General features: G+C 39.0%; 1 protein-coding gene across 2 annotated transcripts in view; it reads left to right on the plus strand.

The window, feature by feature from the left end:
* Nucleotides 1-16,816, plus strand: part of LOC122550453 (nectin-3-like) — a 125,604-nt gene that overhangs the window by 15,929 nt on the left and 92,859 nt on the right. The window contains exon 2 of one of the 2 annotated variants that reach the window (XM_043691195.1): nt 14,881-14,995. The exons of the other annotated variant lie outside the window; for it this stretch is intronic. Coding sequence (XP_043547130.1) covers nt 14,986-14,995 — 10 coding nt within the window. The 5' untranslated portion in view covers nt 14,881-14,985. The remainder of the gene's footprint in view (nt 1-14,880; nt 14,996-16,816) is intronic. 2 annotated transcript variants of the gene reach the window in all.

Raw genomic sequence — 16,816 nt, forward strand, 5'->3', positions numbered from 1 at the left:
TCTTGAAAGGTTTTAACATCTGAGGATGCCTCAGGAAATGTTAAGCTACTAACGACAGAAAAAAACTGCAGCTGCACAGGTTGTCAGGAGAATTGCTTGTTGATTTTCATCTGTTATAGTATCATTTGATTGGAAAAGATAACATCACCTTTCCACATTTCCGGGCCCAGTCTCAACAGCAGGGTTGAACTCGTCAAGCTTCCTAGACAGAGGCATGATGTAAGAAAATGCATACCCCCAACTTCAAAATGTCTGTTGCAAGAGGGTTCCTTCAAGATTGTACTTTACTCTCGTCTGCAGAAATGAGTCTGCAGAGACCTGCATCCATTACCAATCTGCCTTTATTTACGAATGCATAACTTTTTGACAATATCACTACCTCTTACTGAGTCAGGCATTCAGCATATCGATATCCCTGATATTCAAACTTTTGTGTGAGCAAGAATAGCAGGCCCAATTAGGGAGCTCATATTCTATGAGGTCCAGCTTGCTGACTTCATTGCAATCACTACGCTGTTGAGTCTGCTTCACCGTTTTCATGACTGATCTGGGGATTCAACTCCAAGTAGATTCCATCTGATTCCATATCCTTGATTCCTGATGAGACCAATAATCCGTGTAAATATATTCAATGATACTGTATCCAGGAGCTTCTGAGGATATGCCGTTCAGCTTCTCTATTTTAAAGGTACAAAATATGGATTTCTCTGTTCTGAGACGGCACGGTGGCACAGTGGTTAGCACTGCTGCCTCACAGCGCCAGAGACCCGGGTTCAATTCCCGACTCAGGCGACTGACTGTGTGAAGTTTGCACGTTCTCCCCGTGTCTGCGTGGGTTTCCTCCGGGTGCTCTGGTTTCCTCCCACTGTCCAAAGATGTGCAGGTCAGGTGAATTGGCCATGCTAAATTGCCCGTAGTGTTAGATAAGGGGTAAATGTAGGGGTATGGGTGGGTTGCGCTTCGGCGGGCGGTGTAGACTTGTTGGGCCGAAGGGCCTGTTTCCACACTGTAAGAAATCTAATCTAAATCTAATCTAATTTTCAATTTTCAATTTATGTAAATCATTTTAATTATTTACTTGAAAGCTATTTCTGCAACAAACATTCCTGATCTATTTGTTCTCAGTTTCTTTCAGAATAAAAGGTTTGCTGCCAGTTTTTATACTCAAACATTCATGCTGTAGCATGGTTAATAAATATGTGTATTACACTTGTCACAATCCTATTTGATTGTTATTTCAGTCATTAATTTCCTTGTGTAGGCATAGCTTGCAAATAGTCAGACATTTGGAGCAGAACATGATCTATCCTTCTCAATAGGATCCTGTTATGTACCTGTTGTAGAATGACTGATTGCTTACAGTTATGCAGGTCAGTTTGACCCTGGGCATCCAGCATAAAAGAGCTCAGCTTAGGGTCACTTGGGATGCCAAGATTGAGCAGTCTGGCTCAATTTGAGTCAGTGGCTGGAAAAAAAATACAAAGGATGGTGTTTGCACAAAGAGTGGCTATGATTTTACCACTGATTTATTGAAGGAAACTACAACTGATTCTAAGTTGTCTGCCAGATTTTTCAGTCAGTGGTATTGCTGATGATCCTGAAAACAATCACACACTTACCTTTTTACTTATCTCAACCAGGGCTTTCAATCTTGGCTGAAACAATGAAGGCTTGATATGGCCACCTACAGTGAAGAGGAGGAGTGCTGAGGACATAACCTTTTTATGGGATCAGATACTGAATTTAGTTTGTTTCTTTAAAAACCTGAAATCTTTTGGTTGGGTTAGTGAGTCAATTGTAGATGAGGGAATGATAGTGGACAGTTGAATTCTGGTGGTGGAGGTGGGTAGCCGGGTCTGGTACTGATGAGAATATGAATGGTGGGCTGGTTATACTGTTGTTAACCAATTTACACCAGAGATTAAATGCTGGAACATTTATAAATATATTGCTGGATTAAAAAGTCTGTTGAATCATTTTGTCTTGCATACTTAACCAGGACAGAATTGCAAAAAAAACCAAATCTCCAGGGAATTTTACACTGTATGAAACAAAAGTGTAGGTTTGTTGGTCATTTACCATGGAGCATGCATCATAAAACAGTTAAAGGGCAAGCTTTTTTTTAAATTCAAACCAGACCAGTTGATTATCATCAACACATTGCTAAGGTGAATGTACTATGGAATGGCTATCCATCAAGTTTTAGTTGAAAGACATAATGTGTAAAGTTTTTTGATTTTCTAAGTGTTGGACTTTGAATGGATAATGAGACTGTTTGCACATGTAAATGAGCCACACTACATGTTTGACAATTTTAAATTGGTTGTTCGTATAATTTGTAGCACAATTAAGTTTGTTTAGCAAGTGCTGTTCAATCACAGAATCATTTCTAATGTTGAAAACTTCTGATTGTAGCAAGCATAGACTAGTTGGTTGACTAAGATCAATACTCTTCTGCAAAGTGCCAAAGAGCTATTGTTGTTTGACCTGATCCACCAATCTTTGAGATTCACAGCCTTCATTCCTGGCATTACTGACATTGAAATTCATATTCTACATTTGAGGGATTTTTCAGCTTGAAGGTATCCTGTTACAACAGAATGTTGTAACACTTGCTCAGAGTTTTGAGGCACCCCGCCGTTACAATCTTACCTAAAGAAGAATGGGCACTTTTCAAGACCAAAAGTGGTGTTATTAGGCCGATTTCATGCGTTTGCATGACATGGCATGCAGTGATCTAATTGAGGTACCTGTTACCCTGTAGGGTAGCTTTGCATCCTACTTAGCATGAAATTGTCATGATGAGCAAATACCTTCGCCCTGTTTACGAATTACTGACAAGGTCAGTCTTAGAGGGTATACACATCTGTAAGAATCCCAGTGTTTTAGAAGGTTCTGTAGAAGGAGTTTGTGTGAGTTGTCTCGTAAATGGCATACACTGCTGCTACAGTAGCTTAGTGGTGCTTGAGATACTAAGCAAGCAGGATGCTTTACCTTGGTGTTAATCTTCAAGAATTGTTGGAGCTGCACTTATCTAGGTAAGTGGGAAGTACTCTATCATATTCTAGCATTGTGCATTTTAGATATTTAGGAGACAGTAGGTGAATTACTAACTACATTCCTTCTAATCTTGCTGTTATGCAGCTTTCTGTGTGCATCAGCTTGAGGAAATGGAAGTTGATACATCCATGCACTAATTGGAGTGCACAGACCTTCTAAGTGGCTGCGTAGCTTAGGAAGAATATTATTTTCTGCAGAATTCCTTACCTTTGACTTGCTCTTGTAGCCAAAGTATTTGTAAGATTCACTTTCTAGAAACCCCCAAGACACTGGCAGTGATGGTTTTAGTAGCAATTCTGTTGAACACAAGAGGGTGATAATTATGTTGGTTCTTGTGGAAGGTGATTCTTACCTGGCACTTGAGTCTACAGGTGGTAAGTAACATTTGTCAGCCTAAGCCTGGATGGTCTCCAGGTCTTGCTTTGTATAGACAGACTTGAACAGTGTAAGTGTCATTTCCTCCCTTGTAAAATATTCATTAAAACCTTTGGTGTTCACTTTCCATCTCGCAACTTTATGCATTCAAAGGATCATCTGCGGCCTTTACTGCCAAAACGGGTATTGTAAACAAATGAGCATATGCGACTTCCTATATCTCTCCCCTGTCGGCGATTTTCTCTGTGGCACCCTGGTCCACCCCTCCCTGTTATTCTCAACTCCCAACACCTCCTCTTCCCACCACCACCACCACAATGGCACCTTCCAATGCAATTTCAGAATGTATAACAGTTTATATAATCTCTTGCCTCTACTCTGTGTAAGGCAACCTCTTCAAGATGAAGTAGCCAGTTAGTACTTTCAGTCTAATCTACTGTATTCGCTGCTCACAATGTAGTCTCCTCTACATTTGTGGGATCAAAAGATCAAATGTGGATTGGGTGATCACTTTGCAGAATACCCCTGTCTGCAAGATTGACCATAACTTTCCAGTTCCTTGCCATTTTAATTAACCATCTTGTTCTTGTGCTAACTTTTCTAACCTAGTCTTGCTGCAGTTTTTTTATGAAGTTCCGAATACAGGATAGAGAAATAACACCCCAGTTTCCACCTATGAATTTTTGACACCTTCATGGTTCAGAATTTATTTCAATACTTACAGACCGTGAATCCTGTCATCCATTTTGATTACCACCCAGTGTCTTGCTTGCATGGATTTGCTCTCAGCAGAGTTAACCTATTTTCTGTTATTAAGCACACCCACTGCTCATCAACTCTTTAATCTATATGCCCTTTCCATTACCAATAGCATTTCCTTTGCCAATTGCTCTGGGACGCATTTCCTATTTCTTCCATGTTCTGCTCCTCTCCCTTTTTCGAAAGCATGTTTCCAGTCTTTGTCATACTTACAGAAGAGTCATATTGGATTCATGCAAGTTCTTTGTTTTTTTTTTAGCTAGACCATCTGACTTACTCTAATTTTTATTCCAGATCTTCAGCATTTGTATGAGAAAGTGAGGACTGCAGATGTTGGAGATCAGAGTTGAGTGTGTGGTGCTAGAAAAGGTCTGATGAAAGTCTTATTCCCAAAACGTTGATTCTTCTGCTCCTCGGATACTACCTGAACTGTGCTTTTCCAGCATCACATACTTGACTATTTATGATGCTTGTCAATCTTTTATCACAATACAGTAGATTTCCTAAAGCTTAATCTCTATGTAAAGCGTATGTATTTGTATGTTTAGAACTGTTCCCTAGGCATCAAAGCACGATTACCTTGATTATAAACATAACAGCCATTACTCCTTTGCAATCATTATTTGACAAACCAGTTTTACGTAAGTGGCTGATCCTCAAATTAACACAGATCTCATTCAAGGAATTGTAATTTGATTAGTTCAGAATTAATGTTTAGTCAAGTTCTTAAAACCAACAAATAATCTCAAACATCATGATAGTCAATAGTCTGTCCATGAAACATTAAACTGCAATATGAAAACACTGAAACTTTAGAATGAGTTATGTACCTTTGCAATGTAGTATTCAGATATGGAGAGGCTCTGTTTCTGTCATTCAATATCCTATAATCATAGAGCTAATTCTCTAATATCATAATTAAATAAAACATGGTATTTTTAGGAGGGTAGGTAGCAAATAGTATTCATTGTTTCTTTTAAAATGGCCTCCTACTTCTACATATGAATTAGTTCGAACACATTTTCTTTTTTCTTGCTTTAAAGGGAAAGTTTTGTTGCACGTTCTAAGTTTTCCCTAAGTTTTAATTAAAATTTACATAGAATTGAAGGTAAATTGAACTTTCTGAATTCAGTTATCAATAAGCAAGTCAATCAAAAGCATTTTAATGCCACAAATATTATTGCAATGGAAAGTAACCGAGCTCTCCCCTCTCCTTCAATTTGATTATATATTTAGATTAAATTTTACAACTTTTGATGTTACATCCAAGTCCAGTGGTGTAAATAAATTCCTTTTCATTCCAGAGGTTAGTTATAAAATGTTTCCTAATTTTTAAAAACATGTGACTTCTCAAATTACAATGTAATTGGCCATGTGAAAATCTAATGGAAATAATAAGGCAAACATTAAGTACCACAGTTAAGCAGTTAGTTTTATTGTACACCCAAGTAAAATATAAAAGTTATTAAATGGTCTCTTATGCTACAATGGAATCCTTGTCACAGAGCTTGGAAGCATGGCTTGAAGTCCCACCTATTCCAAAGATGTGCAATAGAATAGCATCTCTGAAGAAATTAATTAGAAAATACAAAAGTTATTAAGGGAAAACTCATCCTGAATTCTTAACATACAGTTTGTCATAAGGTGCAATGTAGAACAGATTAACGGACTTGGGAGCAGCGTTCCCTCTGATTTTTTTTCTGCTGGGTAGACCTCCAAGGTATGTGTATAGCAGCAGCTTTTGGAAATGGAAGCTGATACATGGGTACACCAACTGGCATGTATGCAACCTCCAAAGGCCAAACAGCTTAGAAGGAATGTTGGTGGGGTGGTGGAGTTGTGAAAGATTGCAAAGTCAGATTTACAAGCCACTCTTGATCAGTTTGACTCGTGTGTACAAGAGACTTAGTCTAGTCCTTGAATGTTACCAAAAGAAAACTGATAATGAGCCAGATCTGGTCAGTCAAATATTCCGCTTGTCATATATGTTGAAGGAAAACTGTAACCATGTTCAGCATCTTCCATACGCTGCTGACCTATTGAGCAAAGCAGTTGCCAATGACTATATCCAACACTGGATCAGCTGTGTTAGCCTAGTCTTTAAATGGCATAGCTGTTGTCACCACGCTCACTCCAATTGGTAAGGTGAGAGTAATAGCCCTTGCATCAAGGCCACATTCAACCGAGTGTGGCATCAAGCAGCCCTAGCAAAATTGAATCAATGCGAATCAGGAGGCAAACTCTGCTGGTTGGAGCCATGTTTCGCTGATAAGAAAGTTGTTTGTTGGAGGTCAGTCATCTCAGCTCCATGACACTTCTGCAGGAGTTCCTGAGGGTAGTGTCATAGCCCTAGCCGTCTTCAGTGGCTTCATCAATGATCTTGCCTCTGTCAGAAGGTCAGAACTGGGGATGTTCGATGATTACACAATGTTCAGCTCCATTCGCGACTTCTCAGACTTCGTGACTTCTCGGTTCTCCCCTATTTGTCTTTGAGGCAAGTGATATTATTAGAATTGAAACAAAAAATGTTCTTGCGAGACTAGACATTTACAGTTCAGTCACTGTCAGATTTCATAATTCAATTTTTTGCTGTTCTTGATATTGAAACACTTTTTGAGCATTCCCTCCAAGTCTGGAACCTTGAATGACTTTGGTTTACCCAGTGGAAAACTTTTTTTCTGGCCAGTAACAATAGGTATCACTTTTGTGGTTCATTCTTTCCCTGCATGTTTGAAGCAACACATTTTTTTCCCTGGCTCTATTTATGACAGGCATTATACCTTTTGCTGTTCTGCTCAATTTCTTCTTGTTTGCTGTTTTGCAGTGTTCTGCTGATGGCTGTGTCATTTGACCAGTTGTTTGTTTAGGAGATGAGAACTGCAACATGAGAACTAGTTTGGCTCAGAGAATGATGGAATCTGATTGCTCAATCTTGATTTGGCTAAAACTTTAAATTAGCATTTTAAGATATTGCCATTAAAATTTAAAAAGATTAATTTATTTTCTGAAATGTACAAGGAAGCAAAATAGAAAAATGCAAAAGATTGAGAATGTGTGGGTCCCCTTACTTCAGTTTGGGGAAAATAAATTCAGCAGCTGGGTGTGACTTGTTCTTTTCTTTTGTATTTGAGCTCCTGAGCAAAACTGAAAAAGGAATGGGCTGTAAGTTTGCTCAGTGAAGTTAAGAGACCCCTAATCTTTGGTAAGCTGCTCCAGTGTGACTGAATGTCATGTTTAATATATTGTCAAGTGATCACTGGCTTGTCTTAATACTTAGAAACATTACAAATGTGTAATTGTTTTTATACCATTGTGTATGATCTAATTTAGATTTCAGTGAACAAAGGAACGGGAGTAGGCTATTCAGCTTCTTGAGTATGTTCTACTGTTTAATTAGACCACTGTAGATCTGATCCTTTACATCATTTAGCTGTCTTAATTCCATAACCATTAAAATCTTTGTGTAATGAAGATCCATTTGTCCCATTCCTGAAGTTAACTGACCCCACCTTTTTGGAGAGAAGGTTACAGGTTTCCCCTACCGTTTGTACATAATCTGACTATCCCAATCTACTTTAATATTAAAGTCCCCCATGATTAATGTACTGCCTTTAATATATGCCACATTATCTCCTGATTTATGGTGTCTTACCAAGAGCTACTGTCAGTGGCCAAAGAAGTTGCTCTTACAGGTGTCGTCTTTCTCTTAATTTTTCTGTACACTCATATGGATTTTACATCATCCAATCTAAGATAGCAAGAAACTATCATAGTTATTCCATTTCGTGCTAACAAAGCTGCTTCACCCCTTTGTTCTTTTGAAAAGTTATGCACCCCAGAATGTTTACCATGTCTTTGTAATGGCTATAAGATCAAGTGTTCCAAATACTCCAAGCATTCAAGTGAAGTGTTGGCCTTTTACTGTATTTTCCCCTTTCTTACCTCACTTAGTGTTGTTTCCTGTGTTTAATTATTCGGTGCCTTTCTGTATCTAGATATTGTTATAGTTGCCACATAATGCTGCCATATTCTTTTACTTTATAAGCCTACATTTTCACTCTCCCAAATCCTCTCCCTCTCTAATTAGTTTAAAGCTCTTTACAGATTTAGTTATTCAATTCAGCATGACATTGGTGCCAGCATGGTTCAAGTAAAGTCCATCCCACCAGACCAGCTCCCTTCTACCCCAGTACTCTGCTAGTGCTCCATGATGTGAAACTCACCCTAATCTTTGAGGCATACAGTAAACTTTTTGACTATATTTACCCTGTGCCAGTTTGATTGTGGGTTTGATAGTAATCAGATATTATTTCCTTGGATGTTCTGGTTTTTAAGTTAGCTTCTGACTATTCAAAACCTTTCAGCAAATCCTATTTTCTAGTCCTACCAAAGCCTTTGGGAAGGAGATGACTTTACTGGCTGCTTGGAGTCCAGCTCAAAGACTTCAGGAGTCCTCTTAGTTGCAGGGAACACTACCTATCTCGCTAACTGTACTGCCTCCTGCTGCAACTACATTCCTATTGTTACAGATCAGACTAAGCACCCTCAAAACATATCTAGTAGACCCTTAACTCCATCCACTCTTTTGTCATCTAATTATTAAAAAAAAAATATTTACTCTGCTTTCCATGGAGCAGGCATTTCAGCTTCAGGTTTATAACATCTTTCTTCAAGAGAAACAAGACAGAACAAATCCTCCTTGCAGGCACATTTTGTCTCACTATTTGCTTTCCTTGAATGACTCCCTGTACTTAAGTGCCACGTACAGTTCCCTTATCCTGCTTGCAGTCACCACTCTTATTCCGCACAGCTTGCAAGAGCCTTGTAAATGTTGGACAGTTACAGGGCTAAGGCTTGTCAATTTAATCCCACACCTGCCTCACCTGCAATCCCACCCTCCTGTCCCTGATCTCTCAGCAGTTTTGAATTACCTAGTCTGAGGGGTGTGTCCATGTAACTTTCTCCTTCCCTGATGTGGCATTATGTCAGCAGCTTAGATTCCAGCTCCTCAGCCTGGATCCAAAGTTCCTTGAATTGCAAATGCTTCCCACAAATGTAATAATTTTCACTTACATCGGTGGCCAGAAGCTTCTTCAAATTGCAGGAGGAGCACATCACCCACCTTGCCAACACTATCATATTTGATTTAACTTATAAATTTATTACTCAAGGTTACCATATCTTTACGCTCCACCGTAATGATATTTTGTTGTGGCATTCTCAATTTCCAAGCAACCGAGTATTCCTTTTGAAATGCAATTTTAACAGTCACTGTGACAAGTACAAACTGCTAATAGGGTAAATTGCCAGGTTTTTTGAGGGGTTTAAGAGAAATATTAGCTAAGCTTCTGGAGAACTTCCTGCTGTTACTATATTGGTAAGAGAACGAAGTTGAGTAGGTTCACGGATCATTAAGTCAATATGTTTCAACTGAAATCTAGGACCTCCTGACGATGCAGTACTTCCTCTGCTACGTTAAAGTCAGACAAGATAATTGGTTTAAGTCTGAGTAATAATGTAACAAAAATTCTCCTGAATAATCATTCTCATTGCTTTGGGGATTTAGAGGGCTGTTATGATAAAATGTGTGGAACATTTTTCACAGTTACCATATCTTGCATTGTTTTAATTGTACTCAAATATTGTGGGTGAAGGCAGATGTGAAAATTAATAGATTGAATCGATTTGCTTTTTTTCTGTAGTGTTATATTACAATTGTAATGGTGCCAAAAGGACAAACATTAATTGTAAGTATTTCTTTATCTGGGATTTGTACTTTAGAATAGACAACTTGGTTATCTGGTGTCGTTATCACACTTTAGGAAGAATATGAGGATCCTTGTGTTTGCAATAGACATTTCTAGAATGGTGCTACGTAAGAGGGATTTTAGCAACTTGGAAAAACAAGGAGAGGAGATTTGATGAAGATGTACAAGGTTTAAAAAGGTTAAGATAAAGGTAGGCAAAGTAAAGTTGTTTCCATTAACTGATGTACATGGATTAAGGGACAATCTTAATGTTTTTGGATAAGAGATGAGAGTGAAATCTTTTGTGAAGTCAGTGGTAATGATCTTGAACTTTCTGATCTGAGTGGTAGAATTATGATCTCTATAGTGGGAAAGAGGTCTGCATTGACCCTCTGAAGAGCATCCCACCCTATTGGTGTAACCCCATGTTTACTAGGGCTAACCCAACAAGCCTACACATCCTCTGGGCACTGAGCAATTTAATATGGTCAATCCACTAAACTGCGCATCTTTTCAATTATGGGAGGAAACCCACGCAGATACAGGGAGAACATATAAACTCCACACAGCTGATTGCCTGAGGCTTGAATCAAACCCAGGTGCCTGTGAGGCGTAGTGCTAACCACTGTGCCACCATGCTGCCCCTTGGCAGAGTTGATCATTTTTCAAAAGAAAATTAATTTTGAGCAAAATAAAACTTTGACCAGTGGGTGTAGAACAATGGAATGGGATTAATTGATTTTTATTGTCACGTATTTTACAGTGGGAGAAAACACTAAAATACAGTGAAAAGCCATGATCCAGCACTATTTGAATAGTTTTAAGAATGGGGGGAAAAGAAAACAAAAAGATATATCTTAGAGAACCGTCAGTCCTGATTCAGCTCATTGTTAATGACGCCTGCACCGCCATCCCCCTCCACTACCTCGCCGCTGTTTACATGGACCCAGCCAGCACTGATGCTGCCACTCTTCTGGTGCAATCTTTCACTGCTGGGCCAATTCTCCTAAATTGCTGTCTTGACAATGTCTGCATCAGAGTTGTATCTGTCGCTGCTGGTCCCACCTCATTAATGTCGTTGTAATGCCCTTCTGCCAATGCTTTGCCTCCACCAGCACCAGACCCAACCAACAACCCAGCCACTGATCCTCAAGTGCCATCTTTCACCGCTGGGTCTACCATGCCAACATCGCCTCTGCCGATGCAGCTGCTGATTCCACTTGCTGTTTATTTAAAATGATGGACCACATGACTGACTTTGTCATTATGACTCTGATTCAGGGACAGACATGCATGACCTGACACAAAAAGCAGCTCATCTGATCCTACTCCCTTCTGTAATGGCGTCTCTTTTTTCTTAGATTAGATTGGATTCCCTACAGTGTGGAAACAGGCCCTTCGGCTCAACCAGTCCACACTGACCCTATGAAGAGTAGCCCACCCAGACCCATTTCCTCTGACTAATGCACCAAACACTATGGGCAATTTAGCATTGCCAATTCACTTGACCTGCACATCTTTGTATTGTGGGAGGAAACCAGAGCACCCGGAGGAAACCCACGCAGACACTGGGAGAATGTGCAAACTGCACACAGACCCTTTAGTGTTGCTTACTCAGGATGCAGTGAGAAATGAGGCCCTTGTTTCAGTCACCGAGATGTAATTGATTTATTTGAGTCTAGAGATTGGAATAGTAAAGATCTAAGAACTGTAGATAAAAGGATAATGTTCCCATTGATAAATCATCTGTGACAATTATGGACAAATCCTGTGCTGTATATCTCTATGACTCTATAGTTTGTTTGAATTTTAAGTTTTTGCATACCTTGTTTTATAAACTAATGACCTTTCATGTTAGGTGGACATTAATTGGACAATTTATTCTGATCTTCTGTGTCTTATGTGGCATTACGGTTTTCAGGAGTGCTTCAGTCATGTGCTCTTTGATGTATTGAGGTACTGTTCTCATATAGAATTGAATGTTTTTAGTGAAGATTTTGCTCACTGGATATTTTAAGTTTACTTGGTTGAAAATCTTGTTTAAAAATCTCTTTCCTCGTAAAGGAATTAATCGATAAAATTTCTCTCTAGCATTTTGAAAGAAAATGTTTTATTTTGAGTAATGTTTGAGTTTAAAGTGTGGGCAAATTGGGAACAGAAACAAAACTGAGTATGAAAAGCCTATTCTGCCCTCCAGTTTATTCTGCCTTTGTAATATGATTATGGGTAGTGATCCAATTCAGTGCGTCTAATCCCACTTTCTCCCCATATCCTTTTGGGCTCTTAAGCCCTAAGACCTGTATCTGCATCTTGAATATCTTCAGTGTCTTGGTCCCCGACACTTTGCTGTGGCAGAGAATTCCACAGACTCACCCCACTGTCTGGGTGAATAAATTTCTCATCTGTCCTAAAAGGCCTATCCCATATTCTTAGACAATGACCCTTGATTTTGGATTCTCTAATCATCAGGAATATCCTTCCTGCATAAAGCCCTGTTACAATTTTATAAGTTTCTGCAAGTGAGACATTTATTCTTCTAAATTCTAGTGAACATAGTCCTTACTGATGCAGTCTCTCCGGGCTAAGTTAGTCCTGCCATACCAGAAATCCATTTGGTAAACCTTCGTTGCACTTTCTCCATAGCTAGAACATTCTTCTCCAGGTAAGGAAACCAAAGCTGCACAAATACTCAGTGTGTGGTCTAATAATGCCCTGTACAGTTTCAGCAAGACATCCCTGCTCCTGTACTGAAATTCTCTTGCTATGAGGTACAGCATACCATTTGCTGCCTTCACCGTGTGTTCCAAAAGGCTTCTTACTCCCAATGGCTGGTGTTTAAGGACACTGAGGTTCTGTTGCACCAACACCTTTCTGAACCAGATAAACTGCCTCCCTGTTTTTGCTATCAAAATGGTAATTTCTTGTTTATCCACATTATACTGTATCTATCAAAAAAAAGTATTTACCCACTTGTCCAAATTGCATCCTCCTCACAGCATGCCCCCCCCCCAAAACATTGTGTTGTCTGTAATTTTGAAGATATGACACAGTAATGATTTAGAGGATGAAACTTTGTGTCAGGAGTAACTGGTGTCTAGGCACTGATCCATGGGTACTCCACTATTCATTACATGTCTCTTGGAAAAACGCATGTTTATTTGGACTCTCTTTCTTGTCTGCCAACCGGTTTTCCATCTATTTCAGTACACCACCTTCAGTCCCATATGCTTTAATTATGCATGGTCATATCTCATTCAGGACTTTATCGAAAGCCTTCTGAAAATCCAAATAAACAATTAGTTTCCCCCATCCACTCTACCAGTTGCATCATCAAAAATTTTCTCATTTAAGTGTGACTTCCCCTTCACAAATCTGTGCTCACTCTGATCTTTTCATTATTTTTCAAGTGCTCTGTTAACATATCTTTTATAATGGACTCTAGCAATTTTCCCACTACCAATGTCAAGCTAACAGGGCTATAATTTACTGTTTACACTTTGCTTCCCATCTTAAATAGTGGGGTTACATTAGCTACCTTCCAATGCATAAAAGCTGTTCTAAATCTATGATGACCACTAGTACTTCTGTTTTGTAGGGCATTTCAGTATTCAGATTAAGGTTATCAGGCCCTGGGGATTTATCTGCCTTCAGTCTCATTTTCCTATCTAATATTACTCTATTTCAATTTCTCTTTCCCAGGAGACCTTATGTTCTTCTAGATTTTCAGAATTTGTTTTGTCTTCCTTTTATTAAGACAGAATTAAAGAATATATTTTATTGGTCTTTCATCTTTGTTTCCCATTTTAAATTTCCCGGTTTCTGGCTATGGGAGCCTATTTTTTGTCTTTACTAATCTTTTTGTCTTCACATACCTTCAGAAGCTTTTACTATTGGTCTATATGTTCCCTGCAAGCTTATACTTAGTTTTTCCCTCTCTTAATCAGTTTCTTTCTGTCCCTTTGGAATGTAGAGTATTCAAAATCCTCATCTCTCTCGCTTTTTCTGGCCAATTTTTATGCCTCTTACTTGGATTTAACATGAATCCTAATTGCCCTTGTTAGTCATGGTCTGACTTTGTTTTTTCCATTTTATTTTTATGCTAAAATAGAACAAAATTTTATAGTGGCCATGAACTCTTTAAATGTTGCCATTGTCTTTCGACTGTCATCTCTCAATCTCTAACTTATTATTGCCAACTTGTGCTCCGTACTATCATAATTTCCTTTTTAATTAAGTTCAGGATCCTAGTCTCAGAAACAATGATGTCACTCTTCATTTTAATAAAGAAATCAATCTTATTGTGGTCATTCTCTTTCCTAAGTGCCCCCACACAAATAGGTTGTTAATTATTCCTCCTTTGTTACACAATACCAAGTCAAGGATTTTATTTTCTCCAATTGGTTCCTCAATGTGTTAATCCACAAGATTACCTGTATACACTCCATGAATTCCTCCTCTGATATTTCTACTGATTTGATTTGCCCAATCTGTATGCAAATTGAAGTTGTCCATTACAGCTGTACTCCTCTTTCTCACATCTGTAATATCTTTTTTAATGCCCTCCCAAATATCACTTCTGCAGTTTTGAGGTCGATATATTTTGTTTTCTGATCCTTCTGGAGTCTCACTTTTTTGGCCACAGAACCATCTATCTGTAGCTTTATTATTGAATTCTCTATTATTGTTATTCCTGCTCTTTTTCCTCCTTTTCTCTGGAGCAGAGCCATTTGCTGCAATGAGTTTGATGGCTGCTGCTGCTTTGCTCGGAAAGGCCACACCCCCCTCATCAGTAGGAGAAAAGCTAGAAAGAAAGACAGAGGCTGGGGTTTCATGAGCACTGCCTAGTGACCCCACCTGGAATATTTGAGAGAACAGGGTTTGGCACTGCTGTGGTGTCATGTATAGCTTTTTCCACTGATTTCCTTCATTCCTTGTCCAGATGATTTCTTGGGTGTCAACTGAAGTGTCCATTCTCGAGTGTTAACATGGAGGAGGGACATATCACAGTTCAACTTCTTTGCACATGCCCACTTCCAGTTAGTCCATGGTTGAGGGTGAGTAGTTTGATTTTCTCTGAAGATCATAATGAAAAACAGCAGGACTAACCCATTTGACTGCTTGAACCTGCTACACATTCAGAAATACAATTGCTGTTCTAAGTATTGTCTTAACTTCTCTTTTCTGCCTGCATAACTCTTTTTGATCAAACGTTTGTCTAACTATCCGAGTGACATCCACCCTGATGAGTGTCCTTAGAATTGTAACTTTTTCTCATGCATTTCACAGGCTCGGCCTGTATTTATTGCCCATTCCTTGTTTCCATGCAAGAGGTGCATTAAGCCACTGCAGTCCTTTGGGTTCAGGGCATCTACAGTGCTGTTTGAGGAATTCCAGGATTTTGACCCAGCGACAGTGAAAGAATGGCATATAGTGCCAAGTCGTGACACGGAATTGTTTGGGAAGTGGAACTTGCAGATATAGTAGTGTTTCTAAGCATAAGCTGCCTAACTTTATAGATAATAGAGGTTATGGGTTTGACAGGTACCAAACAAGCTTTTTCTTGAATATTGTCAAGCTTTTTGTGTTGTTGGAGCGGCATGTGGGAAATACTCAATTACACTCTTAAGCTGTGGTTTTTAGATAGTGGTCGACATTGGTGAGGCAGAAAGTGATTTACTGTCTACAGTGTTTGTATCCTCTGGCCTGTGGTTGGTCCACTTCTGTTTCTGGTGAATTCCACCTCCTAGAAGTTTGATAGTGAAAGATTCTGCCATGGAAATGCATTTGACTATCAATAGGTAATAATTCGGATTCTGTCTTGTTGGAGATTTGTTATTGCCAGGTACATTCAATTGTTACTTGCTACTTATCAGGCCAAACATGAATAGTGTCCAAATTCTGTTGCACATGGGAACAGATCACTTCAATATTTGAAGAGCCACAATTGGAGTTGAAGATTATGCAATCATTGGGGAGCATTCTTTCTTTTGACCTTAGGATGGAGAGAACATCATTGGTGAAGCAGCTGAAGGTAGTTGAACCTAGGACACTACCCTTAGGAATGAGGGTTGTGTCACAGTGGGTCAGTGACTCTATCTCTGAGCCAGGTGGTTCTTGAGATTCCATAATAGCGAAGTTTACACTGAGGTATGCCTACACTGATGTCTTGGAGCTGAGATGGCCGACCTCCGGTAACCACAACCATCACCCTTTGTGTTAGGTATGGCTGCAACCAGTGAATGGTTACTCTCAGGTTGCTATTGATTCTAGTTTTGCTAGGGTCACCATGTCATATTTAGTCAAATATTGCATTGATGGTAAGGGCAGTCATTGTCACCTGGAGTTCACCTCTTTTTGTTCATGCTTAGAATGAGACTATAATGAGGTTTAGAGCTGAGTATCTCTGGTGGAACCTAAACTGTGTGTCAGCAGGTTATTCTTTCGCAAGTGATACTTTATAGCACACCTGCCTACCCCTTTCTTGACTTTGAGAATAGACTATAGGAACATAATTGACTAGATTTGATTTGGCCTACTAATTATGAATTGGGTGTAATTAGGCATTTTTTAAATGCATAGATACCAGTTAATTTTATGAAGAGCTGACCTAGTATAAGTTTTTCAAGATGAGAGATTTGATGGAATGGATGGTGAAAAACTAGTTTCTTTTCAGCATGATTCAGTACGTAGAATAAAAACATTGGAGAAACTTTTTCACAGAATGGTCATCTCTACCTGATAACTTCAAACACCTTTTAATTCCATTATACATTTTAATGATTTGAACTGTACTTGAAAATGACAAAATTACAATTGGCCACCTCATTTGGTAGACTGGTCAACAAGGTTAGATCACATGGAATACACTAAGAACT

This window comes from Chiloscyllium plagiosum, chromosome 6 (assembly GCF_004010195.1).
Source record: "Chiloscyllium plagiosum isolate BGI_BamShark_2017 chromosome 6, ASM401019v2, whole genome shotgun sequence".
Lineage (NCBI taxonomy): Eukaryota > Metazoa > Chordata > Chondrichthyes > Orectolobiformes > Hemiscylliidae > Chiloscyllium > Chiloscyllium plagiosum.